The sequence below is a fragment of the Cyprinodon variegatus genome, unplaced genomic scaffold (assembly GCF_000732505.1).
Source record: "Cyprinodon variegatus isolate N-32 unplaced genomic scaffold, C_variegatus-1.0 Scaffold36, whole genome shotgun sequence".
NCBI lineage: Eukaryota > Metazoa > Chordata > Actinopteri > Cyprinodontiformes > Cyprinodontidae > Cyprinodon > Cyprinodon variegatus.
The window spans coordinates 212,908-232,744 of record NW_015150489.1 but is presented as its reverse complement, the minus strand read 5'-3'; the positions used below and the strand labels follow the sequence as shown (position 1 = coordinate 232,744).

Genomic DNA, 19,837 nt, shown 5'->3' with positions numbered 1-19,837 from the left:
GCAGGTTCCAGTTGATTTGTTTGCAGCCTGTGCAAAGTCTCCAGTTTCCCATGCAGTCTCACACCTCTGTCTTGTTTGACAGATTCACACTGAGGGTGAGGAAACACAAGCCGTTATCTGCAGCAGGAAATGTTACTGGCTTGGTCATAACGTGCACTCCACCACCTTGTGCTTGCAGGAGGCCTGTCTCTCATTAGAGCAGCAGGGGGAAGAACAGTAGCACCTATTTTTCTTCTAATTTCTACGTTTCCGTTGGTAGTCTGACAAAAGTCAAAGCCGTAAAGAAAAAGTAAAATGTAGACAAATTGTAATTAGCTGCAACAACTGGAAAGATTTTCATCTTGTAGATATTAATAATTGCAAAATTTCTCATTGTTTGTACAGTACATGAGTTGTGCAGCAATATAAATATTAGGTGAAGATATCCAATGAGTCCATTGTGTAAAACTGATTGTGTTGCTCTTTTGTAATGAACCGTAACTGTTCAGAGGTCAGAGCAGAGTCAAAACCTTCCAACACAAAGAGGGTTGTTTAAATCAACTGCAAACTAATTCATACAAAGCTTCTGTAACGCCTAAAAATGAAATTAACTTTTTGTTTTTATTGGCCCCACAAAATCCCTTGTTATGTTTTATCCAATAATCCAGAACAGGATATCACAAGAGACAAAACTCACTAGCTTCCAGACTTTCTTTAACCTTGTGTCTGCTTATATTTATCTATGTGCATTTTTGTTTTAATACTTTTTAAAATGAAAAAAAAGAAGAACTCAACATAATTTTTTTCTTCTTTAAGTCTTGTTAGATTGAAAAACAATCAGCCTAAAAGTGTGTAGTTGAAGTGAGTTTTGGTCAAACGTCTGTTTTTAATCAGAATGATATCCATTACATGCAACAGCTTCTATAGAAAGTCAAATGCTCCTCACTCTGCACCAATGAGTGAGCATATAAACTCTGCACCATAAAAACGTTCCTGCTGCACTGGTCTAGATCCGGGAGGCCACAGCTGCAGCTGTGTGTGCACATGGGCTTTAAAGCAGAACGCTGTAAACTTCCACTTAGTGAAGCATGACAGTCAGAAAGTCAAACTACAGCTTACATAAAGGCCCATGCAGCCCGTTGGCAAAATGTAGAAAGTAGAGAAATTTGGCGACTTTAAAGGCTAATTTATTCCCCACATCTCTGATCTGCTTAAATGTGTTATTTAAATCTCCTTACATTTAAAAGCAACTCTCTAGGAAACCTTGGGAAAATCTGCAGAGTTAAACTGCATTTCATTGGTAAAGGTCAAGGTGCTTTCAGTCTCTAATGTCAGCTTTCATCCTTCCCTTTGTTGTGGTCCAAAACAAACACACACATACCCATCGACACTCACCTCTGGTGGCTTTTCTATTCCCAACCTGTCAGAACACATTCCTTACTGCCTCTTTGATGGCTAGTCCTAGCTAAGGGAGGGGAGCCACTTACATCTGCTCAAATCTGGTTAGTGGGAAAGATTTGAACCGGTTCAGAGATCTAAAATCCTCTTTACAATTATAGTGGCTGACAGGAGCTGGCTGCCCTACATATTCTCAAGCAGGTATAAGCGGAAGACATGGGAGGAAGTCTGACAGAGGCGTAGCGTGCCGTTTTGTTTACTTGTAACAGCTGATCGAGGTGAGCCGTCTCCAGACAGAAAAATCTTCTTAGCAGTTGTTCAAATCACCAAAGTTAACTTTTAACAAACATTATTTGAGATTATGTGGGTTATAAAATGAGATGAAGACCTCTCAGACATGTTGGAACACAACAACAAATCTTGCGTTCAGGAAGACTATAAAACAGATGACGCAAGATCTGAAAGTGGCAGCAAGAAACTGTGACAGCTTTTGATAATGCAATTTTCACTTCCTGTCTATGTTGAAAAGTCATCTGAACTCATCAATACCATAAAAAAACAACACTTACCACTTTGTAGGGTTCAGGGAAGAGGGGGGAATTTGCTGGAAAGGCCTCTCCTCCCTGTTGGATTTCTTGATTTCTCCTTTCTCTTTCTTTCATTCGTAGCACATTCCGGTCCTCACGGTTCATGTTGCTGTCGACACACAACAGAGCATGGAGTCAACATAATATGTTATTGCAGAGATACCATATTCTTAGATCAACAAAGATAGGTGGCAAAGGAAGTAGCAATATGCAACACTCTGATTGTTTCCCTATAAAATTATTTCATTACAAGCAGATTATTTATTAAGACAGACAACATCCAGACTCACATAAATACATACACACACAGTGATCTGATTGCAGGAAGTGATCTTTTACATATTTTAAAATGCTAAGGAGAAGTTGCTCGAATAAAATGAGACTTTAACGCTGATGGCCAGTGGAGAAAGTAGCTTTTAATAAGCTTAGTGTCGTCAACACACAATTAAGTTTCCGTGTTCTTCTACAAATAATCTTGTACTGATGCTCAATGTCACTTTATATACCACAAGCAATGTACTGGAGAAAGTGCTTCATCTTCTGAAAAATACACACTTATCACAATTATTCTCACAATATTGAACTTTTGTTCTCCTTCTTGTATAAAACATTTAACTGTTGAGGTGCTACATAAAAGGAGGAAGAGTTAAGTTATGATCTGAAACTGGAAGGTTCTCTTTAAAAAATTATATAACCTGAACCTTAGTTTGTTTGTTTTTTTCCACATAAATCCAAAAAAGGAAACACTTCATAAGGTGTGGTACAAATACCAAATGAAACACTATGGCTGCCTTTGGTGTTGCTCAGAGTGAACTTTGAACAAAGCTATCTGCAAAGTAAATAAACAAACCAGTGTAGATGTAATAAGAGCCAAAAAGGTGTGTTATTTAAAACGCAATGACCTTTGCCTGAGTGGAGACATTTTAAAAAAGACCTGGTGGAAAACATTAAAACTCCCAGCAACAACGAAACTGTGAACCAGGCCATGTGCTGGGGACGACTTGCACACTTACTAACCTCGGAGAATGACAATAAATCCAATTGAAGTGTTTTCTAATTCTACACTGAAAAGGAAAATCTGATGGATATTCTGACATTTATTCTCAGGACCTTCTCTTCATTGTTTTTCTATTTATTTTCAAACACTGTAGCAACATTAAAGGCATCCTTAGATAAAAACCATTCAACAAGTTCTCTTTTACTGAGGTCTTTATGTAAATGGCAGCCATATTGGATTTCTGTGAAATAAAAAATCTTCAGCATTTGTTTAAAAATGCGACGCAAAATTAAACTTTAAGGTAAGAATGTGTTTTATTTTTGTCATTATTTCTGTCATGTCAGTGTGAACATTGGGGCTGTGAGGTGGTGCAGTTTGTAGCCCTATTGCCTTGCATTAAAGCTGGGCTTACACTCTGCCATTATTTTTTGTTGTTGTTGAGTTTTTTTGGCACTAGTGGCTCGTTTTTTTTTTTTCGACAGTGGGCTGACAGGAAAAAGGGTATGAGAAAGAGGGAGAGACATGCGGGAAAGGACCACAAGCCGGATTCAAATCCGGGTTGCCCGTGTCGAGGTCTAAAGCGTCCGTACATGGGTCGTGCGTGCTAACCACTGCGCCACCTGCACGCACACACTGTGCGATCTTTTGCCCTTTTTGTGGCAACTTTCCAGTCGTGCGAGAATATTATTATTCTCGCACTATTATTCCGATCGGGCCAACTTTCAGCCTGATCGTGCATCCATCAGGCTGAAACGACCACCTCGATCAGGAATCGTGAGGTCGGGAGAAAATCAAACATGTTTTATTTTCTCCCAGCTATTGTGGGCTAATCGCTCTGTGCGCAAACAAGGATTCTTCTTTTTCTTCTTCCTCTCAGATGTAAACACAGAAGCATGGCGTGGGTGCGAGTTAAATTGAGTTCTTTCTGTAAAATTGACAGATCGTAGTAGCCACGTTTGCTCAGCCATGTCTTTGTCCAAATACGTTGTCGCCTTTTCAGCACAAAATTGCGGAAAAAACATGAATTTTAGGTTGAAAGGCTTCTCTAAATTGTCCTTAGGTGTGTGTGTGTAAATGCTGGTGAAGATTCTCAGTCATCCAGGTCATTGGTTTTCCAAAAAAAAAAAGGAAATTAAACCTCAAACTCAAAGCTACACCTGAAAACCCCTTTTATTTTTGTTAGCATGTTTGGTGATAACTTGTTTAAGAATCAATACTTTAAGTGAATAGATCTATAAAAGCAGTTGAGCCAGTTTTACATGATGACTGTGAACAGCTGTTTATATTTAGAGACAAACAAACCTTTAAATTGATTTGATTAAAACATGTGTTTAGATGGAACATTAGTACTAGCATGCAAAAGCCAATCTGACCAAGGCCCATTGAGTCTTCTCATCTCCTGTGCTCCATATTGTCAGAAAGTAGCTAGAGTTTTCAAAATGGGAACAAGCTAATTTCAGTTTGGCTTCATTCCTACCAGCCTAAACTGACAGCTTTTTGATCGTCAGTGAAAACAATACGTTTGAGGCTGTTGACGAAGGGCAACCGTACAGAGAACACCCAGCCTTCTCCTAGACAAACAACTAGAGAGGCAAAGGGATTCACCAGGATGATTACATCTAATATTAAGAATTTTATTTTTAGAAACAAAGTTTACATCAAATCGATCATCATTGATGTCAATTTAAACAGTTTTAAGAAGGTTCTGATGGAGAGACTGTAAAATGTTTAAAGATTAAACCTTACTTTCCCTTTTAAAGGACATCTTTACTTCACCATGACAAAGATGTGGAGAGTTAGATTCAAAGAAAGTAAAGTGACCAAAGTGTTCAGGATTCAAAATGTGTTTCTGATTTACAGCACAGCTATAAATTAGGACAACATAAAACAGTAACCAAACAGTTTTTTTGATGACCACCTAACCACAACTGACCCGACCGCTGATTACCACCTTTAGACATCGAGTGTCTACAACAGCTAACTGTCCGGATGATTTACCAACGCAACGTTCCAGTAAACTCTGCTTAATGATAGTTATTTGGTATCCTTTACCTCACAGCTGACAAGAAAAAGCGTTCATTTGGCAGTCTTTCAAGCTATAAATGTTCCCTGTGGGTTTAAGAAAACGCACTGGAGCAATAAAGCTCCATACGTTTTGACCTGCTAGACAGAAACCAATACTAAACTATGGTGTCTTTCGGGTCCCAGAGTGGTATAGGGGAGGAAAATGTAAACGAGCTTGTTGATGTCAAGTGGGAGTGGGACTGCTATGAATGCTCCACAATGTTAATCAGAGGCCCCCAGCAACAGGATCTTTAGTAAACACGTCTCAACGTCCATTCAGACCCTGAGTTGATCTGATCTGTCTATGTTTATGAGCTGAGGGGAGACTCTGCGGTACACCTCTAGAGGAAATCATGACACACAAGGCTCAACTGACTGTTGCCGGTTTCAACAAGCTAAAGCAGAAACGTGGATAAACGCATGAAGCAGCAGTTGGTCTTAGCTTTGAACTGTTTTGTTTTTTTTCCCAAAAACAGCAAAACAAAATCAAAAGGTGAAAAATAGAAGACAGCAGTGGAGATAAACAAGATCTCATGCCACTTGGACTGGACATATTAAGTAAATTGATTGGTTTAAGAAAGTTTTGTCGATCATGCAAAGCAAGTAGAACAAGCTAAGCATTTCACCCTTTCACCGCCTTTCTAATTTTGACCATTTATTCTTAAACATTTTGGGGTTAAAGCGAAGTCATCTGCCTCAGGACATTTTGTGCAGACTATGCTTTAAGTGGTGTAAACCGAAAGATCATACCCTCTTTGACAGATTCTACAGACTTAGAAAAAAAAAAAAAAAAAAGTGTAATTTTCAGTCCGATGGGGTTTTATGACTCCAATGAACATAATCCAGCAGCTGTAGGTGCTAAGACTTATTTTGGTTTGCTCTGAGGTCAGTGCCTTTCAAATTATTAGGAGTCCATTGGCCCAAACGGGAATCTGAACCAAAATAACTGGATAAAAGGTTTAATTCTACGTTTTTAGACAATATCCAATTAAGACAAGTAGTATTTGAGATTGAAACCCCATTTTGGTTATTAAACATAGCCATTAAGAGACGAAAACTTACCTACAGATGGGAATAAAATGATACCCTAAGGTCAGCGCATGAGAAGAAAGCAGTTTAATGCAACAAAAAGGCAAAGACTTGATTCATTTTCGACCTGTTGCCAATATAGACTTTTACACAGACTGTATTTGTCATTTTGTTTACACAAGTGTAAAACAAAAATAAATTTTGTTTGGAAACAGCTCACTGGACAATTTCATCTTTTTAAAAGTGCAGCCTTGAAAAATATACTAAACCAAGGTGCCAAAAGCACAGCTTATCAGCTCATTTATACTTACTTAAAAATATGCCTAATTCTTTTTAAATAGAAAATTATCTGCAAACTTTTATTGTTGTTTTGATCTGAATTGATATTTGACTCCAAGAAAATTTGCAAGACCACACTAAATTGATATCTGTTGGTACATATCATTTACAGAGGTTTTGTTTTAAAGTAGAAAATATAATTCTAAACACCTCATTGCTTTGTAGGCTTCTCATGATCTGATGCGATTATATAAACAACTTTCACCCTACTAAACTTAAAATGACGTTCCTAAAATGGCCACCATGACATAAAGCTGCAATGTGTGAGAAATACCTGGCAGAAAGAAAAGGCAGTAAGTCAACAACTCCAGCAACTACACAGAAAATAAGCTCAGATTTAAAAAAAAAAAAACACGTCTTTCTAATGCACTACAAGAAAGTAGTTTTTACTGTCTTACTGATTATTCTTGAGAAGGAGCAATAATATTTCTAATCACTTGCAGGGAACCATTTGCTCTTTCACTTCGATACAATTGTTCCTGTAAGGTTCAATGTTTCAAAAGTACAAATTCTGACTTGAATATTCTAGAAACATGTATCTCTTTTTTATATGCAACCTCGACAAACATGTCTATCATGTCAGGTTTGTTTTGTAAACATCAATATCAAGTAGAAGACAAGTCGGATGCAACATTGTTGTTTAAATTATGGCCAGGTAAAGCTTTGACTTGCAGATTTGACCAAGCCTTCATCTGACGTCCTGCACTGATCTAAAGACTAAATGGCAAGTTAGACTTTTTAGACTGTTACAAAGTTAAGGGAAGTATTTACTGTGCTTTGCAAGTCGCAGCTAAGTTTAAAGACTAATACGAAGAGTGTGTAACTGTTGGTAAATCAAATGCGCCAAACTTTAAAGGTCAAAGTTGTTGCAGTTGAAAACTCTGCAGCTAAACTGATCAGCTAACAACATAACAGCCAGGCCTCATCTTAAATTCAAGAAAAAGGGAGAGCTGATGGTTATCAGACCACCATTAATTTAGGACAGGGCCCATGTCACACAGCTATTATGAAAGCTCATGCAAAGACAGAAGAAAATCAAACTTGGGGAGAAAACATTGGAATGTTTTATTCTAAACAGACACAGAGGTAAGAAAAAAACAAATAAAAGTAGCTGCCAAGTCAAGTAGTTATGCATTTCTTACCCTGACTGAGAGGCCATGGCCTCAACCACTGAAACATTGGAAGAAGAAGAGTTCAAAGGATCTCCTAGGGATTCAGAAGTACTCTCCTCAAAACTTAATAAGCTAGACTTCAGTGCCCAACTCCTCCTGTGGAGTCCCTTTTACAGTAAATCTTATCTTTTAGCGTCCAGCTGTAGACTGCAACTCCATTTCTTTTTTTTTTTTTACTCGACTCGAAGGTACAGTGCATTTCCTTGGAGTGGAGACAAATCTGACTCAGGGAGGGGAGGGGACTGCTTGTTCTCGGTAGATACCAAGTCACCAAACAGCGGGGGAGCTCACATGCAAGGTAAAGTCTAGAGGCCGGGGGAGCTTTTGTTTCTGTTTTGTTGTTCTGCGGTTAAAGCATGAATGGAGACCTGAATAGAGCCTCTCTGTGTGTGTGTGTGTGTGTGTGTGTTTGGGTGTAAATATAAAGGGGTGTAAATGTATGGGGAATGTTGTATGGATTAATCATAATCAGCTCTATTGGCTGAATTTGATCACAGGAACAAGGAAATGGACTTCCATTTGACTTTCAAAATATACACAATTAATATTCATACATACATCTGGTTGAGAATAAAATTACCTTTTCTAGTGAGTAAATATAGAGAAAATAATATGACAAAATATGTAAGAAACACATTTTAATAAGTCTTGTTATGCAATATCAGGAATTCTAGATACACTTTTACAAAATGATTATTATCAAGATCTGTAGCAATTTGTTTTTACTGATATAGATTAATACTACAAATGTATATAGTGAGCAACTATGTTGGAGTCAAGTACATATTCCATGTATTATAAAGATGGGAGATTAAATTTCAATATGACAAAATATAACAATAAGCACATTACAGTAAGTTTATGTTGTTAAAACAACAACAAAACAAAAGGGGAATCTATAAGAGAAACAAATCTCACCTCTCTCAAAGAGTGGCACTGTCCACCTCCTCCCATAAAAGGACATGTTATTTTACACCACAGGGACTCTGCCTGCATGATGTCACTGCCTTCGGCCAATCAGGACCCATTTTTCAGTCAACGGTCCCTCCCTCCTTCCCACTATGCCCCAAGCACAAGGCAGTGCACTCATGGAGATCGTTAAAGACACAGAGCACCAGTTCCTACCCTGCTGCTGCTCCCTAACAAACATGACATATTTTCATCAGCTACTCCTGTTGATGAAACAAGTCGGCAAATGTGGCATCACCACATGTCGCAAGACTTTCTATCCAGTACAAATTGTGAAAAAACAAACCTACTTGATCTCTATGTGAGCTAATTTTAAGGGGAAGAAATAATTTAAAGAAATCAGGTATGGAGGAAAATATAAGTACTTATTGTTGACATATTACTGGTGTAATTTAGATCCACTGATCAGACTTTTCCAAGCTTTTTAACGAGGATTTCTTTTTTGTCAACATGATTATTCTAATGTTAGGTTATAAATCATAGCTCAAAAAATTAACCTCTATGAAAGCTTTAGAATCTGCAATTTTTTATTTTCCTATCCAAACGTCAACAACAGGGATTTTCCTTTACCTGATACAGACATTTAAAAATTTAGAGCCACAAAAAAGAGAATACTTCAGGTTGATCATTTTACTATATTTAAAGTTCAAGTAAAAAACACACACTTATAGTTTGTTATTTCATAGTATGTACAAAATTAAAATCATCCTTTCTGCTGTCCAGGTGGGAAACCATGCCTTCGGATGTGGTTTTTACCCGGTTCGGCTCATGACTGTGGGCCGGTGTGAAATCTGGTGAAAAGGAAATCTGTCTAGAGCTGCGGCTATACTAAACTGTGGAACTAGCTAGGGTTTGTCGTTTTATGAAATAAAATATTTAATACAAAAAATAGACAATACTTTGAATCAGTTTTGTTGCCATCAGGCACTTCATTAAAGCTATACAACAGAGAAAACAAGCCGTGGCAACTTTGGTATATCGAATCCGACTGATGCTGTGAGAGCAGGATAGATTATAAAACAATCTGATGTAATGTGATCCGAACATAGTTTGCTGTATAGGCTTGGACGCCACAGATTGTCTGGTTGATTTTTTTCTAACCTGTTTGCTTTCCGGATCGAAATTTGAAGCAAAACCTGGTCTTTCGGATAATTAAAAAGTCTTTTTCCCGATCCAAAGCCATTCCTACAATTGGCAGCAGTACAAAAGACATTGTAATGTCAATCACTCCTTTCTATAAATGTGCTGTCACAGCTAGCAATATTTCTAATTCTTTGCCTGCTTTAATAATTTTCTTTTACAGATCTTCTTTGCTCCAAAATGGAGAGAAATCTCAGAATGCATTGCAGCCACAAACCTGTAGACCTTCAGCTGGTGAGAACCCATTGTTCACAGAACTAAAGCTGAAGGAAAGGTTCCTAAAATTCCTGACTTCCTAATCATCTTTAGTTTGGTAAGGTATCCACTGATACGTTTAAAACCGTGGCCTATGGCTGAGATATTTTCAATGGAAAATATGAATCCAATTTTACAACCAGCTGATATACTGGCTTAAGTCAGAAGTGAGGTAGTTCTGCTGAAACTTCAGTAAGGATGGGGCCTTGAAAGAAACAAGAAATCCTAGAGTTTGAGCCAATAAATAAGACGACAAGTTCTGATGAAACCGTTTAGCCCTAAGGCTTTCCTTTCAGGTAATAACTGGATGTCATCATTTCTGCAAACACACTGGTACGTCCCACCACTTATTAGTGTGGCCTACTTAGACCTGAAGAGAAACAGCTGAGTCACAAAAGGTTGTTAAGATTTCATCTGAAAGACACCAAGTCTTCTTAAAAACACATTAATCCCCTCAAGTAGAATACATGTAAATTAAGGTTTGGCTGTTTTAAATCATCGTTCCGAACACATCCCTAGAAATGCAAATCACTTAAGGCTATAGAAACCGGACTAAGAAGACAGTAAAGCTACATGACGAGTGATCTTTGTTCAGGTCCCAATTAAACATGTAATAGTAGAAAAGGTGTTACTTTCAGCAGATTCACAATACTGCAGATTTTTTGTGAAACCGCTTTAAAAGCAATACATTGCTAACCCAAAGAAAACTTTAGTGTTCCATTTCAAATGATGAATTAGTGAAATAGTAACTTCATCCAAGAAATAATACATGTTTACAAGGTGGATAGGGCTGAAACAGTTGATCGAATAAATTAGCTGACGGAGCAACCTACTTAGAGATGTAATTATATAAAAATTGTAAAAACATATATATAAACATTTTGCATTTAAGATAAAAATAAAGTTTAAGTCTGTCAATATGCTCTATCCAGAACTTCTCATGAGGAAAAAGTTTTTGTTTCAATTGGTTTAATTTCGTAAAAAATCTTTAAGGAACCTTTGGCTATCCGATTATTAATCGATTCATCTGAAAAATAATCGACAGATTAATCGATGTGCTAAATTATCATTAGTAGCAGCCCTAAAGGTGGAGCCTTTTTTCCACAAAAAGGGTTATAAACGCGAGTTTTCTGTTTTTGTGTTTTACAGGTGGTTAATAAATAGGGATAATTAATCGCTATTACCAGTTATCTAACCCAGTACAGTGAATGCTCCCGATACAAGTAGAGCTTTAAAAGCAGCAGCAGGTATTAGGTACAGATGGGGAGTGGGTGCCAGAACTCCAGTGGCTTTGGAGGTGAACCTGCTGACAGCAGGGATTCCAGAGGGAGCCTCCATTCAGCAGAACCTCTCCTCTGTTAGCAGCTGTTTGGGGGGGGGGGACGCACCATCAAGGCTGCTGCTATAATCAAAACAATGCACTGAAAAAAGTAGCATTTTAAAAATTGTTGTGAAATAATAGCTTTTTCAATGTGAGATATTCCAATCAAACAAAAAAAAAAGTTATTTTTCTTTGGAAAACTCTTCATCCACAAAACAAAAACACTTGCTGTAATCAGAGTTTGACTGCATGGTTTGTTCGGTCCTATTTGTCCTATAAATGTTACATTCCACAGTCAGTAGGTCAGTTTAAATATTTATCAAAAGAACTGGCTGTAAGATTTTTGCTTTAAAATACAAAAACAAGAAAATAACCATTTTTCTTTTTATAAATCAGACTGGAATGATTAAAATTTTAAACGTAATTCAAGTTTCATTTTCTATTTGGGGAAAATGGACAAAAAAGAAATATTGTAAAACAGAAATGGATAAAGGTCAGTTTGTTCCAATTCTGAGGCCGGATTTGGTCACTAACATGACAAGAGGATGTGTATATTAAATAAAATGTCTTTAGAATGATTTTTTAGGCATGCTAAAACAAAACCTCGCAGATTTCACAAGTAAGACGGGAAGCAAATATGTCTTAGTAATGAGTCAAAATTACTGCCATAACCTCTCTGTTATTAAAGCATTGCCAGTATAAAACACGTCATGACTACTTTGTAACAAGTCCTACTTGTTTAACTTCATTTGAGAGGAAATATTAAAGACACAATAAAGATGGTTTCATGCCAGCCTAAGTAAAGACTAATTGAATATAACACATGCATCCTAAATAACATTTCTAGGTTTATAATTACACCTGATATGACATATTTATAATGGATGATCAAGCAAAGACATTTTAAAATATGCCCACTTTCAAATAAAAATGTCACAAGTTAATGATAATAATCGTATGCATTCATAACAAACATCACAGCAGTTGTTATGTCATGTTTATGACAATGTGATAGACAACTTTTCAAAATAAGGTGCTAACATAAAAATTATAGTTTTAGTTTTCAGCAATGCAATATCCCTGGATTAGATAGTGTAAGAATATTAAATGGAAATTCAAACTTATTATAGTCAGAGTATTAGAGACTGGATAGTGATTATAAACCGTTTCTACTGTGTCTATCAGCTTCATCATTCTTAAGCATACAGCCATCCATAATTGCCATTTGGTGACTTCAGACCTTATGTAGTTTGATGAACTAAGAGCAATTGCCCAAAAAGTAATAGGGTAAAATGACCAGAGACAAAAAAGATTGCCCAAGAATGGCCAGTCTTAAACTCAAACATTCAATCTTCTCAGAGTCAATCAATCAAAGCGTCGATTCCTGCTGATCTCCACAAGTTTCCATGAAGACACGGTAACTGATAGAGAACTCTTTTAGAAACTTTCAGAAACTATGAGACACTATAACCTTAGGTCAGAAAAGATCTGAGCTTCTCTTTAAAACATTTGCATTTTTTAGATGTTGTGGCATATATGCACTTTATTCACACTGGAAGAGAGAAACAGCAAATAAAAGGAAGGTTGGACTGGGAACAGAAAAGGTGCTAGTTTATCCACTGAAGCTGTCAACCGGCCTGAGACTGGAAATCCTAAGGGTTCAGGTGAGAGGCTTTCTGTGTTAACATGCCGTTAATTTGACAGCTGTCAAAATGATGCTAAATTAGGCCGGGGAAACTGTCTTTCAGAACACATTTACCTCCATATTTACATAAACATTTGAGAAACCTGCCCGTTGGAAGATTTTGCGTCTGTTAAAAGGTGTTATTTTGACAGCTACAGGCATGTGCTCTTGTTCATGGGTGCTTATCTGGGTTCAGGGCTTCCCCTTCCTTTATCTAAGGAAGAGCCCCTCCTACCAGCCAGTGAGACCCCCACCCCACGGGCTTCATCCGCTGCCACTCGCAGGTGAAGCCAATTGCTCCTACTAGCAGACAGAGAGTGTGGGGGGTTGAGTGGCCATTGGGGGTTGTAGGTAATGGTACAAGCACCCCCCAGCTTCAGGTGGCTAACCACGTCTATTTAGCAACATCCTGCCTTGCCTCTTGCTTCGCGCCTGTTCTAGGTTAGGAAATATTAGCAAACCATCAGTTTGACAAACTATCTCAATGGAGTACAGAGAAACAGGTTTTTACAGTTAGTGATGCTAACTGGACTATTCACTCATATGACACTAAGAACAGCTCTGTTTTACAGCTACAAACACTCTTAAACACATAGTGTGACGTTGTCTCTGCCCTTATCAGACATGTAGACACTAGGGCTGAAAAATCTAATCTCTGATGTTTTTCTACTTAAGTTTCATAATAAAGAATACAAATGATAAACTGCTTTCAAAAACTAGCTTTTATCTTAAACATCCCCTCTGGAAGGTGACTATTTAAAGGACAAAGAAATTCAAGCTCTAAAAAATGCTTTTAAACAATCATGTTTCCCAACAATCATTGAAAATGTACACACTAAATGTTTGCATCTAGTGTTTATCACAGTTAGATATCTCCTCATATCCTATAAGCTTGCTAAGAACAAAAAGTGATGAGCTGATGTCAGTGAGTGTTGGAAGCTAAAGAAGGGGATTGGTGGAAACTTTTTTCCCCAAAGATCAAACTTCAGAAACAATTGATTAATCAATAAAATCTGTTAGTCGATAAAATCCATTCATCTTCTAGCTAAGTTAGCATTCAACTTCCCTAGTATACAGTAACCCATTCCTCCTTCATCCCAGAAAGCTTAATCTATTCCTAAGATCTGAATCAGCAGGTTACAGCTTTAGAAATGCTACACCTAATTTCCATAAGGTTTGATCAAAGATGATCATTTCCTGTGTAGCTTCCTGTTATATGGAACCTTCATAAACGATAAAAGTTTACACAACCGACGCTAAATGATGTACCAATGTCAATTAAACAGAGATATATTTGGTTTAACTCCTCCAGAAAACAATCATCCTGCCTACGGACTTAAAACCTCTGATCACAATATTTCATAGTTTTAACTTAAAAGTCAAAAATCATAGTTTTCATGACTAGAAATCCATCATAGCATAGGCTATATTAGAGACTTTAAAATATATATATTTTAAGAATGTAAAACAAATGTTTAACAGAACCGGAAAGTTTTTCTAAGCGGCTACATTCAGGTGAGCAAGTACTCCTAAATCATAAGCAATAACTGCAATTGATTAAAATTTAAAAAGCAAATATAGCAATTTGTAATAATCTTCCGGAAGAAACAGCGGAAACAGTTCAAACTGGCCAAAGCAGGAATTTATGACAACCATCCCATCACAATGATCTATTTGATAGCAAAGCAACCTTTTTATTTTGTGTTTATCAGTTCAGCCCTTTGATACGACACCTCCTTTACTGGCTGAGATGCCTTTTTTAGGGTTGAAATATTGTTAGGATTCTCTGCTTACACTGTTTTCTATTGTTTTTCACTTGTATTTTAAGTTAATACCTGTCACACAGCAGTAAAAAAACAAGGTCTTTTAGGAAAACTCTTATGTTTACGTAGCTATTTATTAGTGGATCAAGTCCCAATTCAATGACCTGTTATGACAGGATAATCAGTTCTACTCCAGATATTTTGTTGTTCTCAAACAATAAGGTAGCTGTTCACCTTTACTCTGTAGCGATGGGAAAGACAATACCACAAAAATGAGACAGCAAAATGTAAAAGCTGCAAATCTATGCAAATTTAATTTAAAATTTAAAACTCATAGGTGTTTTTTTTCAATGAGGTTGAAGACTGTAAGGAGGATGGATCTCCTGCAGGTCTAATAAGAGTAAAATGGCACAGAAATCATATTCATGATCATTTCAGACAAACTTCTCTCTCTAAATCATCCTACTCTAACACTTTCAGTTTGTTAAAATGCTCCCTGTTTTATTTTTGTATATTATTTCCTGCAAAGCACTTAACCTGCTTACAAAGGACATTGTGCTCGATGAATTCCATTAGTGTTTATGAGACATCTGACTCCAGTGACACAACACAAAGGCTGTTATTGTGATCTTTCTGAGGCGAGAACAAAGTATTTCACAGTCCATGTCTCTACCAGAACGCTCTTAATGAGTTTCACCTTCACAGGACGGTGTAGCCACATGAGGGCTTAACTCTCATCCGAAAGAACAAAAGCAGAAGAACAGATGCGCGAGGTCAGGACACAGCGAGCTGCAGATTTTTCTGCTGTGTGAGCAGCAGCACTGAGAGACTGAAAAAAAAAAAAAAACACAGCTACTGATGTCTGATAAGATTTGAACTAATTGAGTTGGCAGACTCTGAAAGAGCAACTCAAGCAACTTACTCCTGTCAAGCTTAAGAAATATTCTTAGATTACTGACTTTAATACATAACCTTTCAGGCATTTAATCAATTGCTAATGCTTAAAGCATCGGCTGACTTTACATTATAAAACCAAAATGATTTTAAACCTCTGATTTAAATCCGACTTTATAAATAAGATCAATGACAAAAAGATAAGGGGCCTTGTTTTAGAAATCTGACCCATATTGGGCATCTCTCATTTCCAAAACATTCAACCACGGAAACAGCACTCTTGCAATACTTCATCACAGTGCACACTAGCTGCTTTAAAGCCAAATAAAACATGCAGTCTCTGCTCTGGACGAGCAAATCACTGAAACATCTTCACAGAACATGTGCCCTTTGCCGTGGCAACAGGGAAAACAGCCCTGTACTGAAGCCCAAAGGCAAAATATAAAGAGGAAGCAAATTCACAATGAGCCACGTCCCGGGGAGCACAGCTACACATTACTAATGCTTTGTTTGCTTTGGTTCCTTGTTTTGTTAGTATCATTCAAATCATCTGGCAAAGTTAACGTCTGGGATTAATCTTGCTTTGCTTTTACATCATTTGTCTTTGTGGCTTAATAAAGAAATTGAAATGAATACAAACTATTAGACCCAGGGTTCATCTAGATCATTTGCATTCAAAATTAATTTATTAAAAAATTATTAGCTATTATCTAATAAACAGCTCTCAAAGGTATATTTTACTTTTTTTTTGACAGATTTAACACAAAGTAAAAATATTGAGAGCCAGGGAAAATGTCCAAAACAAACTGAGATCATATATACTGGATATAAAGGGATACCATTTAGAAATGCAACAATCAGCTATTTCCTGGCTGGTACTAATTCCTTTTTTCTTTGTCCTCCAATGATCTGACTCAGTTTTGAAAGCGCTGGGTGGGCATTTGTATTTTTATCCAGTTACCTTAAATGGATGCAAAAATGAAGTGTCCATGTGGACCAACAGGTGTTTGTCTACGATATCCACCTATGCATTCAATTCAGTTAGATTTACATTCGTTTCAAACATGATCAAAACACACTGCCATTATTACCTTTTTAAATTATGATATTTAAAATTATAAATGGACAAGACAATTTTTAATAAGCGCAAGTCTAGTTATATCCACTTATAATCAAGTGTAATTCAACTGTAATTACAACACAACCAGGGACACTGATATGGCAGCTTTGAGTATTGGCCGTTATAGTGACCAGATATAATGCCAGCTCCAATCATACATACTATTATTACTTGTTTTGTAGTGTCGCACATTAAAAAAAGTTTGATCAAGTGATAATATTGAAAAAGAGAACAAGTCAACAACAGTATGAGAACAACTGTGTGATGGGTTGTTAACCAATGGGCGGCATAAACTTTAAAATTAAAGGGGAACGCCGTTTTTTTTTTTTTTTTTTTTTTTTTACATTGGGCCCTTGATTTTACGTTATTAAATCATGTTCTACTCACTTTACTATGGGCAAACAACATGAAGGCCAGCACACGGATGACGTCATACACACTCCACTTTGTTTTTAAAAGATATAAATATAAAAAATATAACCGCTGATGTCTGAGGGACAGTGATTCGCCTACATGTTATGAATGCTGGCGTACCATAACAAATAAATTATGACCAGTTTAGTTTGTGCCTTCAACTCATTACCCATAGGAAGACGTTACTTGGATATAATCTAACGGAATATCTTCAGAACAGCTCCAAATGAAACAAAACTCATACGGGTGAGTAAAACATGATGTAATAACGTAAAATCAAGGGCCCAATGTAAAAAAAGAAAAAAAAAAAGGAGTTTCTCTTTAAGTAAAGTGTCTCCATCAACATGATGAAAATTGAAGACTTTGACGATGCAGAGCAGTATATTCCATAGTGTTTTTCTTAACAGATATTGGACCGATTTCTAATATAAATATCGGATCAGGGCATTGCTAACCGATCAAATTCAGCTGTTCACATAATCAAAAGGTACTTTTCTCAGCAGATACAGATTTCCAGTGGTCTTTTAGGTCTAATCTATCAGATTTGACAGGATCCAGATCTTTCTTCTTTTTTTATATATATATTTGATTCAGCAAACTATGGAAACTTGTCTGACGCCAATCTCAGACCAATTATTTAGGGGATTTCCAGCTATGTGAAAAAAGCCTGTTTGTCCAAAGAGCCTCATTATCACTGCCCCCAGTCACTGATTTAAGCGTTTAACCTGGTAAGTGAGAAATTTGGACTTATTTTTCATTGTCTTGACCTTTCCTGTAGGTGTTACTTAAAATGGCTTCACATAAAACTGAACTCAGCTTCCTTTCCTAAAGCAAGTATAACTTTTTCCAGATTCTGACTGGCTGTATAAAAACAACCTAATCATGTACAAAGAAATGTTTATTCTTAATGTGTCTTTTCATGTGTGTCAAATTGATTAATACCATTATGCATAAAATAAATGCCTTATTCATATTCCCTCCTCTGGGCTTTTGGTGGTTATTTCACCTATTTTATAATCTTACATACATGTAAGGCGAATTATAAGCAATATTTCTCAATTTATATAATTTGAATAATTTTAAGTTATGAGTTTTAAAACTTTTCTTAAAGAAGTACAAATATTTCAGTAAATGTACATCTTTTTTTCCAATTAATTTCATCTCCTACCAAAGAAAAGAGAAAATAGCTGACCTATTACTTCACATTTAGACACAAAAACAAGACCACTACAATTAACACAGACAAAACAAAGGTATTATGTACGGTTTGGTTGTAAATTTAAGAAATGCTCCTATGACCAGAAAGTAAAATAATTCCCTATAACCAAACTAATGAGTAAAAAGAGGCTCACCAGCAGGAGAACCTGCCTCTTTAAGCGAATTGTTTGCTAGCCATCGGCGATTAGCTGCTAAGCTAGCGGCTAGCCTCTTATAACATTTTATCTTTTGTGGAAATTGAAGATAGCAACCTCTTAAAACGTAACAACATTACAAAGCAATTTTATTCGAAAAATAACCCCTTTCCCGACACTGACAGTCCTTACCTCCTGTCTTCTTTTTAGGCCCAAACCATTCTAGCTGTTGGAAAGCTCTTTTCTCTTTGTCTTTTGCCACTTCCAGTTAGACGCAAAATGGACTCAGCTGAACAGCTAAAATACTAAAACCGAACCAACGGTTCACATGTTTCACCCAAAACGCAGTTCCACAGCGAGACGGAAACAAAACGACAACATTTTTTCACTCATTCATGTTGTTACTGCTGAATAAAAGTGACTGATTGCTAAGTTAAGAAGCCAAGCAGGTACAGCAGACAGGAGTGGATGGCAGGAGGCAGCGCTGCTTTCAATGTCTGTCGGAGAAATGTCAAACACATCCTCCATCCCTCTATGGCTGAAAGTATGTAACACTTTTGTCATGTTTCTGCAAGGACAGTGTTTATTTTCCATGTTCAGTAAAATATGGGGCGAATTGGATTGAACATTATGTCAACTATTTACAAATATTTCCACGCATTTGAACGAACTGTCGCACTTTAACCAAGTTATTGCGTAATAAAAACGAAAAGCTTAAGGCTTTAACTCACACAAAGGATTAATTTCCTAAAATTAGGTTATATAACTAACTGAATCAAGTTGACGATATTCGTTTTTGACGGACATCAAAACGAGCCCGGTTGCTATGATAATTCCGATATTTTATGAAGGCAGCATTTTTGTGACGTAAAGGTTGCTCGTGTTTTGACGTACAGGAGGAAATCACGCACGTTTCATTGTTCCCCGCTGTTCATTGAAAGCTTGTTAAATAACCATAAAGGTAGACGATTAATTATTCCGGTTGTTTGGCGTTTTATGAAATAAATACATTGAATTATGAAAATAACTTCGATTTCCTTTTTTTTCCGAAGAGAAGTTATGTAATAATTGTTATATAAATAACAAAAAACGGTGGATTGATGTGATCAACAAAGCTATATTTATAGATAACTGTTGCAAACATATTAAGATGTCTCTAATTGTCTTTTCTAACAATTAAAATTTGATGAAAAGAAAATAACCAGTCTTGGTGAAATTTGTTTTTTGTTGAATTCATGGAAAAAGAGTTAATCACATGGAGGTTTTATCTTTTAATCTGAGAGCATTTCCCCCAGGCAGTGAGAAACCTAGAGGTTTGGTACCTTAAATAAGGGCTAGTTCATCAAAGGTCATTCACCAC

The 19,837-nt window shown here is 36.7% G+C and overlaps 1 protein-coding gene across 2 annotated transcripts in view; it reads right to left on the bottom strand.

The window, feature by feature from the left end:
• aff4 (AF4/FMR2 family member 4) overlaps positions 1 to 18,958 on the bottom strand; it is a 33,206-nt gene extending 14,248 nt beyond the window's left edge. Inside the window, exons 1-2 of one of the 2 annotated variants that reach the window (XM_015405003.1) lie at positions 18,670 to 18,958; positions 1,947 to 2,073 (exon numbers count right to left, since the gene is read on the bottom strand). In XM_015405003.1, the coding sequence (XP_015260489.1) occupies positions 1,947 to 2,069 (123 nt within the window). In that variant the 5' untranslated portion in view covers positions 2,070 to 2,073; positions 18,670 to 18,958. Of the gene's footprint in view, positions 1 to 1,946; positions 2,074 to 7,535; positions 7,784 to 18,669 lie in introns of those variants that run through there. The other variant, XM_015404996.1, reaches the window with a different exon arrangement.
• Between the last annotated feature and the right edge of the window lie 879 nt (positions 18,959 to 19,837).